We start from the raw sequence: 19,266 nt of genomic DNA on the forward strand, positions 1-19,266 counted from the left end.
AGAGAGAGAGAGTGAGTGAGTGTGTGAGTGAGTGTGTGCTAGGTGTTCCAGATATTCCCTAAAATGTCCCCACAAATTTTTGTTGGTCCAAATGAGAAAAACAGCTTATAAATCATACTTGATGTTTTTTGAAAATGTAAAAAATGCAGAAGGTTTTCTGTGATTTAGGGGTATGGTTAGGAGAAACAATATACAGTTTGTACAGTATAAAAATCATTATGTCTATGGAAAGTCTCCATAAAAAATGTGAATTTACAACAAAACAAAAATAATTAGCATTAATTTACAGTAATTATGCATATTTATCCATAGATATGTTAAAATAAATTTATTTTTCTGTAAATTGTGAGTTCGCTACAGTCAAAACAATTAACACACTATCATGTTTTAATTATTTCACCACATTGTTTTCATATAACAGAATATTTATATATATATATATATATATATATATATATATATATATATACACTGCTCAAAAAAATTAAAGGAACACTTTGAAAACGCATCAGATCTCAATGGGGAAAAATATCATGCTGGATATCTATACTAATATGGACTGGGTATGTGTTATGAACGAAAGGATGCCACATCGTTTGATGGAAATGAAAATGATCAACCTACAGAGGATTGAATTCAAAGACACCCCGGAAATCTAAGTGAAAAAATTATGCAGCAGGCTTGTCAATTTTGCTGAAATTTCATTGCAGCAACTCAAAATGGTACTCAGTAGTTTGTATGGCCCCCACGTGCTTGTATGCATGCCTGACAACGTCGGGGCATGCTCCTAATGAGACGACGGATGGTGTCCTGGGGTATTTCCTCCCAGATCTGGACCAGCGCATCACTGAGCTCCTGGACAGTCTGAGGTGCAACCAGGTGATGTCAGATGGACCGAAACACAATGTCCCAGAGGTGTTCTATTGGATGTAGGTCAGGTGAGCGTGGTGGCCCTTCAATGGTATCATTCCTTCATCCTCCAGGAACTGCCTGCATGCTCTCGCCACATGAGGCCGGGCATTGTTGTGCACCAGGAGGAACCCAGGACCCACTGCACCAGCATAGGGTCTGACAATGGATCCAAGGATTTCATCCCGATACCTAATGGCAGTCAGGGTGCCATTGTCTAGCCTGCAGAGGTCTGTGCGTCCCTCCATGGATATGCCTCCTCAGACCATCACTGACCCACCACCAAACCGGTCATGCTGAACGATGTTACAGGCAGCATAACATTCTCCACGGCTTCTCCAGACCCTTTCCTGTCTGTCACGTGCTCAGGGTGAACCTGCTCTCATTTGTGAAAACCACAGGGCACCAGTGGCGGACCTGCCAATTCTGGTGTTCAACGGGAAATGCCAATCGAGCTCCCTGGTGCTGGGCAGTGAGCACAGGGCCCACTAGAGGACGTCGGGCCCTCAGGCCACCCTCATGAAGTCTGTTTCTGATTGTTTGGTCAGAGACATTCACACCAGTGGCCTGCTGGAGGTCATTTTGTAGGGCTCTGGCAGTGTTCATCATGTTCCTCCTCGCACAAAGGAGCAGATACCGGTCCTGCTGATGGGTTAAGGACCTTCTACGGCCCTGTCCAGCTCTCCTAGAGTAGCTGTCTGTCTTCCTGGAATCTCCTCCATGCACTTGAGACTGTGCTGGGAGACACAGCAAACCTTCTGGCAATGGCACGTATTGATGAGCCATCCTGAAGGAGCTGGACTGCCTGGACTGACCCTCTGTAGGGTCCAGGTATCGCCTCATGCTACCAGTAGTGACACTGACCCTAGCCAAATGCAAAACTGGTGAAAAACAGTCCAAAAAGATGAGTAGGGAAAAAATGTCAGTGGCCTCCACCTGTAAAACCATTCCTGTTTTGGGGGTTGTCTCACTGTTGCCCATCTAGTGCACCTACTGTTAATTTCATTAACACTAAAGCAGTTTAAACTGATTACCAACCCCCTCTGTTACTTAACTGACCAGATCAATATCCCAGGAGTTTAACTGACTTGATGCTATTCTCTGATTAAAAAGTGTTCCCTTTATTTTTTTGAGCAGTGTATATATATATATATATATATATATATATATATACATACATACACACACACATATGTATTTTTTTTTTATATATATATAAAACGTAATTGACCAATTTTACATCAGCAGTGTCTGATTTGATCAGATATGGTACTTGTTGAAAAGTTTGAAAAGCACTGAATTCAGGCTTTTTATTTTATTTATATTTCTTCCATTATGTTTCATATAATGAAGGTTTATTTATTAAAATAAAATAGAAAATCTCTATGGTTTCTATGGTGACCTTTCAAACCGTATATCGTGTATGATAACCTTGTCCATTGGTAATTCATAATGAAACATTTGAAATCTTTTCCAATGAGAAATAAATTACTCATCATAGCATAAACATTGTAAGACACCTCAAGTTCCATATAATTAATATATTATTTTGAAAATAAATATTGCTACAATTACAGTAAATTCGCCATCTCTTGATGTGCCATTGAAAAACCCTGGAAAACACTGGAAACACCAAAATCATATACTCCACGCTCTGGTGGACAAACACTGTCATAAATGGCCAAATGAGCAGACAGATATCAGAGCAACTGAAGCTGATCCTGAGATTTAACCCCGATACCAGAAACTACTCAGGCTGTTTTCTCTCTAACACTGTGTTTTCTCTGCCTGTATAAATTTTTCAAGTCTACTGACAAAAGCTTTCAGACTCCTTTCTGTTACTTGTAGCTCTCACAAAGTACTTTTACAAAGATCTGCACTTAGACTATATTTTATTTAGGAAAAAATTACCTGCCACTTCAAAAGTGTGCAGGTGCATGACCTTTAAAAACGCACGCCTGTCAGTGTGTGTAGACATTTGTGTGCTTTAAATGTGTGTGCATATTTCTCTCTGTGTTTGTGTATGTGCATGTTTGCAGTACTTGTTACCAAACCAGCCTCACTTTGCTGAGAGCAACATTAATGTTTCCTCAGCACACTGTACCATTGGCCTCTGCGTTTGCCGGAACTGAAGTCAAAGCCTGTTTCGCTATGAATAAAAACAGAGCTTTTGGCTCAGACACTGATATGTGACCTCTTGACCCCTCATCACTCTGTTTCCCCCCAGGAATTTCTGCAGTGTTGCTTCATCACGACTGTGTCTTAGGAAACATGTCTATGTCTCAGATTGGCAGACTCTCTCTGCCACTGATAAATGTACTTCATTGCTACAAGGAATGTAAAAGACAGTATACCAAATGAATAGAATGTCCGAATGCTAAGTATTCATGATACAGCAGCCGAACAATAGTCGGACAACATCTCTGCTATCCAATGAGGCCAGGGAACCAAGGAACTGTCAGACTGGCAACGTTGAAAAAACAAGTGTAAGCTCCATAGGTACCAGTTCAGTTCATGAGAATTTGAAATGTAATGAGAGGAAGATGGATTTACAGAATTGCAATTCACTAAATACACATACATAAATTAACTTAATACACATTTCCATAGGCATTTCATTATCTATTCATCCGACCGTCTGTCGATCTTTGACCTTTTTAAACTTTTGTTTTCAAAACTGTTTTGTCAAGTCAACATTTAAAGTTTTTCTTGACAAATTTAGCTTTTCTAATGAACATTTAACATTTAAATTTGAATTGTGATTCTGCATCCTGTTTGCTACCTCAATTCAAGAATTGGCATTCTCAATTCAATTCCCCTAAAATATTACCATAAAGGTTGCTCCATGTGGCTAAATTTAGTGGTTTAACAACACCTACAGTATAGTCACTTTCACGGTTGCTGTCAGAACGAGATATAGGACAAAAGCCAATGTGAACATGGCAGGTGTAGTATGTCCATTAATATATTTACATGCTGCATTCCTACTAGGGATGCACCGATATGAACATTTTGACCGATGCTGATAACCGATAATTCTTTATATTTGAAAGCCGATTAATATAAATCCAAATTTTTATATAATTTTTGAGAGCCAGGTTAAAAAAAAACTAAAGTATCACCATTAAAAGCCATGTCCCAAGCACACAATTATAATGTTCTCATTATAATTTTATGTAGCCTACGTGACAAGACTTTCGCTGCATGTTGCACTTAAGTGTATTTTTCTTTTTTGAAGTGATTCCAATCATATTTCAAGCAATTAAAAACCATCGTGGCGAACAGTTCGCATCTGAAGTGTCTCAGCTGAAGGAAATAATCCATTATTTGTCGGCTTTAATATATCAGCCAAATTTTCTTATCGGGCCGATAACGATAACATCAAAAATGAACATATATCAGCCAATAGCAATATTGAGGCTGCTATATCGTGCGTCCCTAATTCCTACAGAGCAGACTTGATCAGTGAGAAGATCTGCAGCTCAAATTCAGGTCATATTAATACTAGAATTCAAACGGACCACCAGGATATAACTTCAGGAATAACTATTTCCTCTCCATTCAAAATATCAACAAATGGACATTAGCTATCAACTACATTTACATTAGCTATGTAAATACTTACAGACCTCCATTCAAAATTAAGAGTTTTCTAGTTTCATTTTTTGCGGAGTTGTGTTTGTGCCGACTTTATGCTCAATAATAATTTTAAAAGAGTGCCTGTCGAGGACTCCAGAGATCAGCAAATGCAATAGACTAACCCCAGAGAAGGAAAGAGGAACATAGACTGCTTGCCAAAAGCAGGGTGTTTCTAGTTCAGAGACAGCACTCTCCATTATTAAGCTTTGGCCATGTAATAAGGCGAGCTCTATCTGTGGTGCTGTTTGCCAACAGGAGGGACTTGTGGTTGCTCCAAATGCAACAGCATTGACTCTGAATGCGCTGGCCTACATTCATTGTGTGTTGAACTATTTAGTAAAGTGCCCTAGGGCTCAACTTGAGTGTCTGCTCTTAACTTCATTTGATATCTATTAATGATATGGGTCATTATAATTTTAGACTATAACACTTTCCAAAAATGAGAAATGACTGGTACACTTACACGTTTTGATTTGCTTTTCATCTGTCTCGATGAACAACCTAAATTGGTTAATCTTTTCTTGTGTGTGATAACAGGTTCCCTGTGTGTGTTTTTTTAGTTTTTTTAAGAAGGGCCTCCGCATTCAATTCGATTCACTGCGGGACTGAAATAAAGGCTAATAAATAAGATAGAGAAAAAATATAAGCAAGAGATTTTGAGTTATTTTTCACAGGCACAAGTCTGAAACCTACACAGAATTATAGATGACACTGTGGATGGATGACTTTCTTTATTTCTCCTATCCATGCAAAGTATGAATATTCATAGTGAATCTTCATTGCATTAAATATTTCAGTCTCCACTATAATTGAGGAATTTGCTGTGAACCACATTAAATTGTAAGGATAATCGGATATTTAAACTTATAGGTTTGGTCCTCGAATTTGATTGGCCGCAGGATCCGTTGTTTCAGTAGGAGTCGTTGAATTCACTCAACCAATTTGTTCAAATACACTGATTCTTTTTTGGTTTTGTTTGGAAATATTTTCATTGGAGGAGGAGAGTATCTGGCAATATTGTGTTTAAAATGTTAGCTACTCAATATTAACTTTATGTTTACAGAGCAGTACAAATTATAATTTAATTATGTATAAATTCTTGATGTTATATTATATTAAAATGCAACCATTTCTAAATCTATAAAGCTTTCAGAATGTTTTTAATATGGTTCACATCATATATGTTCAGGTAATGTGGTTGGAGGAGGTTTGAAGGGGATTTGTAATGTTTGTAATGATGGTACCTGCGGCGTGCGCGGTTTGTATGGTGAGCTGCTCTCTAGGTCGGCAAGGATGCTGGTAAGGGAGTCGATCTCAGCATCCAGACTGGAACGTCTCTCTTCTATAGTTTTCCCAGGTCCTTTTATCTGAAACACACAGACACACTAACCTGTAATGAAATTAAGTCTTTTTGAAAAATGGTTGCTCTAAATCAGCTAACCCACCTAATCACAGTTGAACATGCAAGCTAAAATGAAAGAAAAATAACTAAATATTATACACAAAGAAAGGCAATTTAATGCTTAAATACAGCACATCTTCCACTGTGGGCTACCATTACACAATACCTTAAGCATTTGGTAATGTTTTCTCTCTTTTTTTATTTTTTGGTCATTGTGTTTTCTCTTTACATGTTCATTAAAATTAATCGTTGCCTCAGACATTTGGCTGAAAGTGAACAACTGTAACAATAAGACATGATTGTCTGGGAGAAAGTCTTTAGGAGAAAATCTTAATGATGTGAAAAAACAACAACAACAACAACAAATAACGCTTTGTTGGTGAGACAGCTCATCTCATATTAATTGAATCACCCCTTAGCTCTCTCTCCCTCTCTCGCTGTCCGCTTTATCTGTTTTCGCTCTACTTGAAAGTTTCACTGTCTCCCAAACTGACAATAACAAAGCCTCACTCTCACAAAGTTGTATTCACACTCTGGTAGCAGGTTTCTTTTTAAGACGTTTACACTGAGGTAGCACGGCACATCCATAAATAAATATCCCACCTCACTTAATCTAAATATTGGGTTTCACTTGGTTCATGTGTCGTGCAGAGTGTTCACACCAAGTCTCCAGGTAAACACACAATATCTTCTGTATGAGAATACAGATCATTGCATTATAAATTAAACAAAGCATAACAATCTAGTGAACTTAAGTATTCCAGTAATACAATTTTCATTTAGAGACCCCCCAAAAAAGCTGGACCAAGTTTTCTGACCCCTGTGACTGTAGATATCTTAATTACTACTTTCAAAAAATTATATATATATATATATATATATATATATATATATATATATATATATATATATATATATACACACTATATTGCCAAACGTATTGGGACACCTCTCCAAATCATTGAATGTAGGTGTTCCAATCACTTCCATGGCCACAGTTGTATAAAATCGAGCACCTAGGCATGCAGACTGCTTCTACAAACATTTGTGAAAGAATGGATTGCTCTCAGGAGCTCAGTGAATTTAAGCGTGGTAGCGTGATAGGTTGCCACCTGTGCAATAAGTCCATTCTTGAAATGTCCTCACTTCTAAATATTCTACGGTAAACTGTTAGTGGTATTATAACAAAGTGGAAGCAATTGGGAACAACTGCATCTCAGCCACGAAGTGGTAGGCCACGTAAAATCACAGAACGGGGTCAGCGCATGCAGAGGTGCACAGTGCGCAGAAGTCGCAACTTTCTGCTGAGTCAATAGCTACAGCCCTCCAAACTTCATGTGGCCTTCAGATTAGCTCAAGAACAGTAAGTAGAGAGCTTCATGGAATGGGTTTCCATGGCCGAGCAGGTGCATCCAAGCCTTACATCACCAAGTGCAATACAAAGCGTTGGACTCTGAGCAGTGGAGACGTGTTCTCTGGAGTGACGAATCACGCTTTTGCCAGGAGAATGGTACTTGCCTGACTGCATTGTGCCAAATGTAAAGTTTGGTGGAGGGGGGATTATGGTGTGGGGTTGTTTTTCAGGGGTTGGGCTTGGCCCCTTAGTTCCAGTGAAATTAACTCTTTTGGACATTTTGGACAATTTCATTCTCCCAAATTTGTGGGAACAGTTTGGAGATGGCCCCTTCCTGTTAAAACATGACTGCGCACCAGTGCACAAAGCAAGGTTCATAAAGACATGGATGAGCGAGTTTGGTGTGAAGGAACTTGACTGGCCTGCACAGAGTCCTGACCTCAACCCGATAGAACACCTTTGGGATGAATAAGAGCAGAAACTGCGAGCCAGGCCTTCTCATCCAACATCAGTGCCTGACCTCACAAATGCGTTTCTAGAAGAATGGTAAAAAATTCCCATACAAATACTCCTAAACCTTGTGGAAAGCCATCCCAGAAGAGTTGAAGCTGTTATAGCTGCAAAGGGTGGGCCAACTCCATATTAAACCATATATATATATATATATATATATATATATATATATATATATATATATATATATATATATATAATTTTTAAATGTCTTAAAATGTTATTATTATTATTATTATTATTATTATTATTCAAATGATTAAAATGTCTACAATCACAGGGGTCAGGAAACTTGGTCCAGCTTTTTTAGGGGGGTTTCTAAATGAAAATTGTATTGCTGGAATACTTAAGTGCACTAGATTGTGCTTTGTTTAATTTATAATGCATTTAATCAGTGCACTATACTTGAGCAGTGTGACACAACTGTTTAGTAAATTGGCAAATTACTCTGGCAGTGGTTTCTAATACAATATAATGTGAGGCAAACTAACGTCTTCCCAACTGTTCTAAAGCAAACGCTGTATATATAACAACTGACTCTAAAGTCTAAGTCTTGGATGAGCAATACATCTGAAATCACTGACTTCTGTCCTTTATGTCGGAGAGGGAGCAAATAACAAAACTATCAAAGGCATTTGAGGAATGGCAGCCATGTGACAAAAAAAAAAAAAAAAAAAAAAGGTGTGAGGGGCAGACTTTGACAGCATTTTCACTCCTCATCAAAGGGGGCAAAACAACCTTCTCCCCTCACGGCTGAAGGACACTGATATCTCTTCTTGTCCTCTGTGGCTTCTTCTTTCTTTTCCCTCATCTTTACATGACACTAGATAAATAATGCCCTTTATCTGAACTGACATAGTTTTTGCGAGTAGTTTTGGTGAGTGAGAACTCAACACTGCGGCCGTGATATAAATTGTAGTTATTACCATTAAAAATAATAATAATAATAATAATTTGTTCTTACAGAATGAAAGGGACACTCCCATATTTTTTTGCTGAGAGGAGAGGAGAGGAGAGGAGAGGAGAGGAGAGGAGAGGAGAGGAGAGGAGAGGAGAGGAGAGGAGAGGAGAGGAGAGGAGAGGAGAGGAGAGGACTCAGTATTGCCCGAGGCACTGAGCTCATAGGCCAGGATCCGTGACTGACTCTTCCTCAAACTTATCTGTTTGGATTACCTGTCACAACCTATTACAACCCTAACATGCCTCTACTTGGAGCTGAGCAGGACCTGAAAATCTTTTCAAACAATCAGGGGAAAGGGCAAACAGAGATTTGCATCATCAATGCCAAGGTCCTGAACTAAGATGAACTTAAACTTGGACTAAAAGCAAACAGACCGGGGGGTGGGGGAGGGGATTCATTAAGAATGAAATGCACCTGCTGTCTGCATTGTTTAGCACTAGATTCACTAAATAAATTATGCAAAGCAGGTAACGGCACAAGCATGGATATAATGCTGAATGCTATTGGCTCAATTCCTGGTCTTACGGGTTCGTTCTTAATTCTAAGTAGCAATCTCACATATTTTACTTGGACTATACAAAACATGAATTGGCTTATAAAAGCATCTGTCAAATGTAAATATGAGGAATAACTGCTAGCCTGGTAATACCAAACTCTGCTACTTCGCTTTGCTTCGTAGACAGAGTCTGGCATGGCATAATTGAAAAGCGTTTTCTTTCTCGCGGGGGGGGGCGCTTGTCTGAAGTTTAAAATCATTGGTTGCCCGTAAGCCAATCACATAACGTTTGGTTATGGCGTGTGTTATGCGCATGCTCAGCCGCATCTAACTTCCACTGTAAACACATGTATGCGAAAACAAAACCATCGAGCGAAATACCGGAGTGAACATGGCTGTGAACGACTTTTGCAGATTATGTGAAGTAAATCTACGCATCCACGGTACAATCAGTGTCCCTCTGTTCGTTGATTGGCCGGCTGTTTTCAGGCCGGAGGAAAACGGAAAGCTATTACGCTGTCTCAGACTGAGTACAGAAGCGAAATGAAATTGAGCGGAAGTAAGAAGTCTGACGTAGTCAGGCTAAATAACTGCTGCCATGATCGACAGAAAATGTACACAGACATCTCCTAAATTAGCTTACAGTAATAGCAAAAAATAAATAAAAAAATGGCAGCAATTAAATGTAAATATAGTATGCTGTACGACTGTTTCAGCACATGTTGCGTGAATGTGTTGTGAATAAATTTAGAATGGTTTCAGAACAGTTCAGGTAAATAAAGGAGATAAATACACAGTGAGTTCCATATGATTATGCGATCTAAAACAACTTCTGAGGCTATTTCCATAGTGCAATTCCCTGTATTGTTTCATTATTAATTACACTGCGTGCTGCAATTTATAAAAGGATCAAGACTTTTTATTTTTTTTAGGCATGTTCCTATAGCAACCAAGATTGAGTCATGCACACGCCACACAAAGATTTGCAGAAAAAGACAAAAAAAAAAAATAATACTGTAATAGCACATAGACCCATTGGAAAATGCACACTTACACAAGTACACAGCCCCTATTTTCTGAGATGTTTTAGGTGAATTATCTTAATCGCATTAGGAGGACTGGACAGTCAATTCAATAGAAGGACATAGTGTTATGAAAGAAAAGGCATAGCAATCTAATGAAGCACTTCCATCGGTTATGTAAGCCATCCTTTTGCATTCTGGTAAGCACCGTTTGAAGAGAGGAAGCTGATTTAAGTGCTGAGTTTAATGAAAAACCACAGAGACAGATAAGTGAAGTTAAATAAAGACTGCATGTGTTGCTACGTGTTCTGTTGCGGGAAACAAAATAATTTAGGCCAAGTATCATTTGATTATTCATGTTCACCGCGGTACTCTGGCCTCTTCCTCTTGTTAGTTCTGCTTATATGCAGAAATAATTCAACATCCCCTTTTTCATTCATGAAAGATGTAGAAAACTGGAATAAGGGAAAGCTGCGGGTCGAACGGATTGCCACTCGTTTTCGGTAAATACTCGCACGCACATGAACGCAGAAGTGCTGTTATCAGAATCAAGAGCTGAAGGTCTTCAGGGGAACGGCGTGCTGAATACTACAAAATGTGCTTTGCTGTGGATTCCTTTCTATGTCACAAACCATCTGCTGCCACTGATCTCCTCTCATCTGAGATGTAAAGTCGGTTAAACTGACTCCAGGATGCCATTCATTTCTACAGAGGAATCGAGATCCTCGCCTCTACAGTCTGATGTCTTTTCTGTACTAGCCTAATTATCCGACAATAACACCGTCTGCCGTACGCTGACTCCATAGAGCTAGATCAACAAACGCGCTGATTCCCTCTGGACAGGCTTCCTCCCTTGCAGAGCACCATTCGTGGGAAAGCGATCGAGTGGAGGGTTTTATTAGAGCAGTGAACATGCCTGTAGTCACATTTTGAGCAGCAGATAAAGTGGCCTTATTTAAAAAAAAAGAAAGAAAAAAAAAGAAGCTGAACCACTGATGAAGACTATACAAGCGTCTCACACACACTAAATCCTGTCCTGCAGCAAACCTGGTCAAATTGCAACTACACGGACACATTATCAACAGGCCGGAGCGAAAACAATGATGGAAAAGAAAAATGATCTCATTCTGCACTATTGTAGCAGTAGGCCATCAAACTAAACTGTAGTTTTTTGTACACATTTTTATCAGTCCATGGATTCCCTGGGAATCTAAGGAATGCAGAACTAAAAATTCAATATGAGTAATTCCAATGAATATTAGGCAGAAACAGTTTTGAGGCTGTAGTTTAATGGCTGGACAATGAGTGTTTGGTTCTAACGGGGGACTGACTCCCTGAAGGGGGAAAATGACTGAGGTGAACCAATAGGTGTCAGCCTTCTCTGTGCCCTCGCTCATTTCTAAACGGGTGCCAAATGAACTAAAGAGAAATATAAACAACTAGGGCACACGCCTGGTAAACAGCCACAAAAAGAGATGCAGACTTGGCTGGCCTTTTGTCTGTTTGTCGTTAACACGCATGAAAAGGGATCTGAAGTTTGCTGTAAGTATTAAAGCAAGGTTCATGTACCTTTAGGTCATTTGATTTTCTACATTTAAGAAATGAATAACTAGAATTAAGCCAGAGTTGTCTCTTTTATAAAAAATGAGTTTACGGCTTTAATATTTGATTTGCATGAAAAAATGAATGGACACAAAAAGTACATGGACCCACTTTCATCAGACTAGTCCTCCCCATCTTCTGTACTGCAACCAAATAAGTTTTTTTTATTTATTTTTATTTTTTTAATGGATGTCAGTGGAGAGGCTTTATTATGCTGAATAAACTGCTTTTGTGGGGAAAAAGTTTATAATTTAATGAATCGACAGCCTATTGGCCAAGATCATATTTGTTTTAATGTCTTTACCATTGCTATTCCAGAACATAAATCCTGCATCGATTCAGTCTTCCACCTATTCTTTATAGTGACAAATTCATTTAAACTATACTTGTGGGCACATCAATGTCAAACTGCACCTTATCTCTGCATTTGGAAGTGCATTTTATGATTAAGAAGTTGTTCTCTGTAGTCCTTCAGAGAAACACACCACTCTGGTGGCACAGATTCTCTATTGTTTTGGATTCAAAGCGGCGAAATTCACCAAAAGGCAACGGCTTTGGGGCACTAATTGTAAATACATTAATCATGGAAGTTAATTATCAAATGTAAGAAGTTATTTGTTGTATTGTGGAAGTTACATTCAAACTCTTTGTGCCTAAAACTCTAAAAGGGCAAGTGCCTCCTCAGTTTGAATGGGCATAATGCCTCAGTAAGTATAGCCTAACTATTCATTTATAGTTTACAGTAATTCAGTCATATTACAGTTGCAGGCGTCACAAGACTGAATTGCTTATACACCCGTTACTTATTGATGATTTCCGTTTCACCTTAACATATTGTTAAAAAAAGAATTTAAAGCATTGTTTCTCCCGTCATTTACATGGATGTGCTAAATATCACAGTGGGGATGATACACTGTCTAAGCTGCTAATCCAAAGTTAAAATAGTATTTACCTACTGTACCATATGTTCATGTATGGACACATTTCATATGGCCAATTCGGACCGACTTTTCACTGCCAGAGTTATGTTTAAGATAAAAATGGGGGCTGATACACAGTGTTGCTGTAAGGCTTAAACGCAGTGTATTTGCTCTATAATAGATGTAAATTTGCAAAAAATATATGCAACAGCCAAACATTTTAAAGAAATATCGAGACTAATTTGCATAGTGTTTGCACAGTGGTAGCCTACATTAACTATTATTAAGGGGGATGGGACTAAGGCTATACGGAAGACAGAGTGAGTTGAAAAAATGCCGTTTAGGGCCCTCACAATCTCGAATCAAATATTAGCAGTAAACTTAAAGGAGAACTCCGGTCAATTTTAACATTGAGCTCATTTTTTTGTCAATTTGGAGTGCTGTCAATACAGAGAACAACGACAAAAATCGGTGTTGCCGACACCGTGTTATCCTCTTTTTAAAATTTGCACCCTGTTGACTTCAATGAGGCAATATTTAAACCTGCTTTTAGCCTCTTAACATCCTTGATGTGTCATTACAAGTGCACAGGTCATGTGAGTGATTCCTTTAGAGTGAACACGAGTGAATCTGACTGCAGTAGATGTGAAAGAAATGTATAAAAATTATGTTATTTAAGCCAGCGCAAATACCTGTATTTACATCCTGTTTTCGGTTGAAGTCCAAAGTAGTCGATTGTCGAGTTCACGCGCATAGGTTTAGTTACCTATGATCACGCGCGTGAACTCGACAATCGACTACTTTGGACTTCAACCGAAAACAGGATGTAAATACAGGTATTTGCGCTGGCTTAAATAACATCATTTTTATCCATTTCTTTCACATCTACTGCAGTCAGATTCACTCGTGTTCACTCTGAAGGAATCACTCACATGACCTGTGCACTTGTAATGACACATCAAGGATGTTAAGAGGCTAAAAGCAGGTTTAAATATTGCCCCATCGAAGTCAACAGGGTGCAAATTTTAAAAATACAGCACTCCAAATTGACAAAAAAATAAGCTCAATGTTAAAATTGACCGGAGTTCTCCTTGAATTTTTTACCCATGAACCAAAAAATTTAAAAAAATAGCTTAATTCTCATTCTTTTGTTTCTTAAACAAAACAACAAACAGTTCGTCATTTCTAATTTTGCTGAATTTAGTCCTGAAATTATATTAGGGTTCAAAAATCGAAGATCACTTTGAAAATCAGGGATTCGAAATCTGATTTACAACGGGAAAGAAGAACAAACAAACAAATAAAATAATAATAAAAATGCAAAACAAATTTCAGGTCAACCAATTAATGTTAGTGATCAGGTCACTAATTAAATAAGCAAATGTGTTCACAGTGTGAACTTTGAACAAAAGGTCAGATTTCTTTGCTTCCACTGAAGCACATGATTTGGAACACTCACAAATCATGTTTGTTTTGAAAAGCCTGTGCAGTTCATGCCAGCTTGGGTGCAAGATATAATTAAAGAAGAAGGGTTACATTCCAAATACTGAATATTAAGTACATAATCAAGTAATAAATCCTGTTCATAAGAAATTCAAATTTCCATTCATGCTGTTAATATCATTTTTAAATAAAAACAGTTTTACACAGTGGACTTTGGACCGTACTGTATATTGTGATGACCGGATTAGCAAATCTCACCTGAAAGCCGAAGGAGGTCTCATCCATGGCCGGAGGAGGTGGGAAGCTGGAAGAGGACGGGAGCCCGCTGATGTCAATGGCAGATGGAGGAGGAGGAGGATAGTCCCCTGTTAAAAAAAAATATATATATATATAAAAAATGAGAGACAGCAAGAAAACATACAATCAATCAAACATGTTTAAAGGCAAGACACCATAAGTACTATGATAAACTCTCTTCCTCAGGGATGAATCAATCTACAAAAGGTCGGAGTGGGTGGAAAACTTTTGTAAAATCTGATAGATCAATCTGACATAAATCCGACACACCTAAATGTCACAAGACGCCAGATGAAAGCTTTAAGGAATATAATACTTTCACATTACATGATGATTAACTACATTTTGTTTATATCTACAGCCTTCTTACAAAATGCTGGCCCGTGTAAGTACTTAAAAGTGTTAGAGTGTGTAGAAATTGAAAGGAGGGGAGGCTTACACACACTTACCATATTGTCACTGATAGATTAATACATTTAACAGCAACTATTTGGTTAACTAAGATGGTCTAAGCTGTAAGTAGGTGTTTGTACAGATTGAAAATGTAAGTACTGTGCTCAAAACAAGTTAGATGGGGCATTTGTTCAGCCAAGTGTGTGGCAATAGGCCAATCGCAGAGTTGTAAAGTCCACAGCTAATCCAGGGATTGGGTTCCACTGCATGTTTCAGGCAGGATCAAAATCTGCTTGCCAAATTATATTCTGACTTGGCTGCGCACGCCGTCCAATTTAGGACTGAATCTTTTGACCATCTAAGTACCAATCCACAAGTGAGCTTTCCAAATTACAGCATTTTAGAGGAGGCATTAGGAATTCACTGCTCTATCATGAGTCTGTGGATGTATTTTTATTCTTGTTTATTTTTACATTATTGTTGTCATTTTTATCTGTCGTTTTGATCTAATTGATGTCAGAAATTTTGTTTATCCAAGTCTACTGGCCGAATTAATTAACTTCGGTCTTGAAAAGACTAAAATCCTGAAATGTGAAAGCAGACAGAATATGTCACATGCCTAATTCTTGTACAACATAAAATTGTTGTGAACATGGCATCAAACATTCCCCAAAGGCACATGAGCACTTTAAGTGAACTGTTTATGTAATAACCTTGTGACCTCTGTGAAAACTCAAGCACTGCTACCAAAAAAAAAGCGTCCTACTTCCCCCTTTCTCCTCCTCCTGTGATCTCTATTTGTACTTTTCTCTGCCTTAGCTTACATCCTAAAGTCACTTGTAAGTTGCAAGTTGACATGAAATTATCATCTTAAGTTCCTTAATACCTTATGTCTCTCTGACATCCAATGATTTTTGGATTTCTCAATTCAGGGCAACACGAGAGATGTAAATGTTTCAAAGATGGCATGATTTATTGAGGAGGTCTGGAAGAACTGGGCAAAGAGAGACCAAGAGAGGGAGGTATGGGACAGTACCTTGAACTACAGAGCAAACTGAAAGAGGAAGTTAGTCTTTAACAAAACGTGGCTAAGAACAGACATCAAGACCATATTACCAGCCCGATCTTGTGAGAAAATGTAACTATTTTACATTTTGGCAAAATGGAGACAAATCTGTATGAATTTGTACATGATGGAGATAACCTAATAATATTAATAAAAGCTTTGTTTGTTCCAATATCAAGTGAGGTGCCTACATAGGAGATGCAGCCTTCCCAATGCGAAGGTTGATATAAAAGCTAAATTAATTATTTGTTTTGGCCACATTATAAGGCAAAATTACATATATCTTTCACAGAGAAGTCAAATCCATAACGCATTGCGACATGCTTGGTGAAAAGAAAAATGGTGGATAAGAGAAATGTGAGGTCAGCGAGTTTGGGACATGTTATCCGGTTGCTGGTTCAGCTATGGAGAAACCATGTGCCATGAATGAGAGAGGCTCCATTTATGCCGCCCGGGAAGCGAAGGCAGTGCTTACTCGCTAATGAGACAAGCAGCAGGAACACCTACTTATTACCACACATTTCCACTCAACTCTTTATTGAGCAATTACACTCAAGTACCGGCTTTGTGAGAGCCGAATTCTAATCAGTAATTAAAGTTATTTGAAAGGACCGTGAGAGGTATAATTGGTAATCAGGAACATGAATGTTGTTAAGGGTTGAGTTTTAAAAAAAGGAAAAAAGAAAAACAGGCTTTAGATGAAGCCAGTGAAGCATAAGAGCAGAGATGAAATACACTTGCAGTAACGGGATGATTATGTGTGCATTTTTCAGATGTGACCCGTAAAAAAAGGGTTTTATTCCAATTCAATCATGTGCTTATGCAGCTGTATTATGTGTTTGCTTACACAGTGTGTTCACTTTATAACACGGCCTGCAACATAATTGTATTCTCTGCGCATTGTAAGTGGCGATTGACAAAGAAGTCAAGATATTATTCAGTCCGACCTTAAATTAAGCATATAGATGCTACATTTCATGAACGCTAACTTTGAACGCTAACTTTAAGAGTGCCACCGCTATTTTATAATGTAATCAGACAGACAAAGCAGTTCTAATTACTTCTAGACAGATGAGACAAGTCCTAAATCTATGTAGTATTAATGTGTATGAATTGGACTGCAAAAGATAGATATTCAACATTCTACGTTGTAAATCACCGTATTTCAATCATTGCTTACCGTAATTATTTAATTATTGTAATTATTGTACCAAAAATTACTGTATTATATATATATATATATATATATATATATATATATATATATATATATATATATACAGTCGTGCTCAGAATTAATCATACCCCTGGTAAATATGATCAAAAATGGCTGTAAAAAATAAATCTGCATCGTTTATCCTTTTGATCTTTCATTCAAAAAATTGGCAAAAATCTAACCTTTCATTTAAGTAAAAGAATACAAAGTGGGGGGGGGGGGGGGTCACACTATGAAATAAATGTTTTTCTCCAAAACACGTTGGCCACAATTATCGATACCCCTAGAATTTTTATGAATAAAATATCTCTGAAGTATATTCCCATTAATATTGACCTTTTTTTAGCACACCAGGGTGACTAGGAACATGAAATTGTCCAGCTATGACTTCTTGTTTCACAGGAATTTAAATATGAGGAAACACAAAGGCCAAATTCCCTGAATCATCCATCACAATGAGTAAAACCACAGAATATAGTTCTGATGTGCAGCAAAAGATTGTTGAGCATCACAAAATAGAAAGTGGCTGTAAGAAAATAGCTAAAGAATTGAAAATCCCCATTTTGACCATCAGGGCAATAATTAAGAAGTTATAACCAACTAAAGATGTTACGAATCTGCCAGGAAGAGGACATGTGTCTATATTGTCTTAATGGACGGTGAGGATGAAAGTTTGAGTGGCCAAAGACTCTTCAATAATCACAGATGGAGAATTGCAGAGATTAGTTGAGTTTTGGGGGTCAGAAAGCCTATTAAAAAAAAATCAAACAACCCATACATCCCCACATGTTGTTTGGGAGATTTTCAAGAAAAATGCTCCCTGCTCCTCCAAAAACAAAGTCCAGCATATTCAGTTGTCAGACATGACTGGAACTTCAAACGGCACAGGGTTCTGTGGTCAGATGAAACTAAAAAAATAGCTTTTTGGCAGCAAACACACTAGATGGGTTTGGTGCACACAAGGATAAAAAGTACCCCATGTGTACAATTTAATATACCATTGGATCTTTAATGTTGTGGGCATATTTTTCTGCTGGAGGTCCTGGACTTCTTATTCCGATACATGGCATTGTGGATTCTATCAAATATCAACAGATAAAAAATCAAAACCTGGCTGTGATTGGATCTTCCATCAGGACAACGATCCAAAACAAACATCAAAATCAACACAAAAATGTGTTAGGGAGCACAAAATGAAGCTTCTGCCATGACCGTCCCAGTTCCCTGACCTGATGAATGGAGTGAACTGAAGAGAAGAAGCACCAACATGGATCTGGGAATCTGAAGGATCTGGAGAGATTCTGTATGGAGGAATGGTCTCTGATCTCTTGTCAGATGTTCTCCAAACTCATCAGCCATTATAGAAGAAGACTATAGAAGAAGAGCAGTTATCTTGGCAAAAGGAGACTGCAAAAAGGTATTTAATAAAAGGGTATCAATAATTGTGGCCAACGTGTTTTGGAGAAAAACATTTATTTCATAATGTGATTTCCCCCCCACTTTCAATTCTTTTACTTAAATGAAAGGTTAGGATTTTGCCAATTTTTTGAATGAAAGATCAAAAGGATAAACGATGCAGATTTATTTTTTACAGCCATTTTTGATCATATTTACCAGGGGTATGATTAATTCTGAGCACGACTGTGTGTATATATATATATATACAGTCGTGCTCAGAATTAATCATACCCCTGGTAAATATGATTTACAAATAAATTATACATTTTATAAATTAGGCTCCCCAGACCCCAGTTTGAAAATCCTTCAAAAGGGAACATTGATACTTCTAGTTTTTTATTTGATCAAAGCCTGAAAAGTTTGAGAGCTAGAACTAATGCTGTAATATAATAACTATAATCCATACAGTATAATAATGACTATAATCTTGTCATTCCGCAAATTCAACAGGTTTCTTTGTATTCCTTTAAATGCACAGAAGTTATTTGAGGCTGAAAGTGAACAAGATTAATTTAATTTTGCAATATACAAATCTCTGTTTGAACTCGGCCCAACCTCTGTCCATCTGGCACTGA

At 37.9% G+C, this 19,266-nt stretch overlaps 1 protein-coding gene across 4 annotated transcripts in view; it reads right to left on the minus strand.

Annotated features, from left to right (window-relative positions):
* lpp (LIM domain containing preferred translocation partner in lipoma) overlaps nt 1-19,266 on the minus strand; it is a 207,188-nt gene that overhangs the window by 92,287 nt on the left and 95,635 nt on the right. For all 4 annotated transcript variants that reach the window (XM_079882835.1, XM_079882833.1, XM_079882834.1 and 1 more), the window contains 2 exons: nt 14,520-14,626; nt 5,793-5,915 (listed from right to left, as the gene is read on the minus strand). In XM_079882835.1, the coding sequence (XP_079738961.1) occupies nt 5,793-5,915; nt 14,520-14,626 (230 nt within the window). The remainder of the gene's footprint in view (nt 1-5,792; nt 5,916-14,519; nt 14,627-19,266) is intronic.

The sequence above is a fragment of the Squalius cephalus genome (assembly GCF_949319135.1).
Source record: "Squalius cephalus genome assembly, chromosome: 10".
Taxonomy (NCBI): Eukaryota; Metazoa; Chordata; class Actinopteri; order Cypriniformes; family Leuciscidae; genus Squalius; species Squalius cephalus.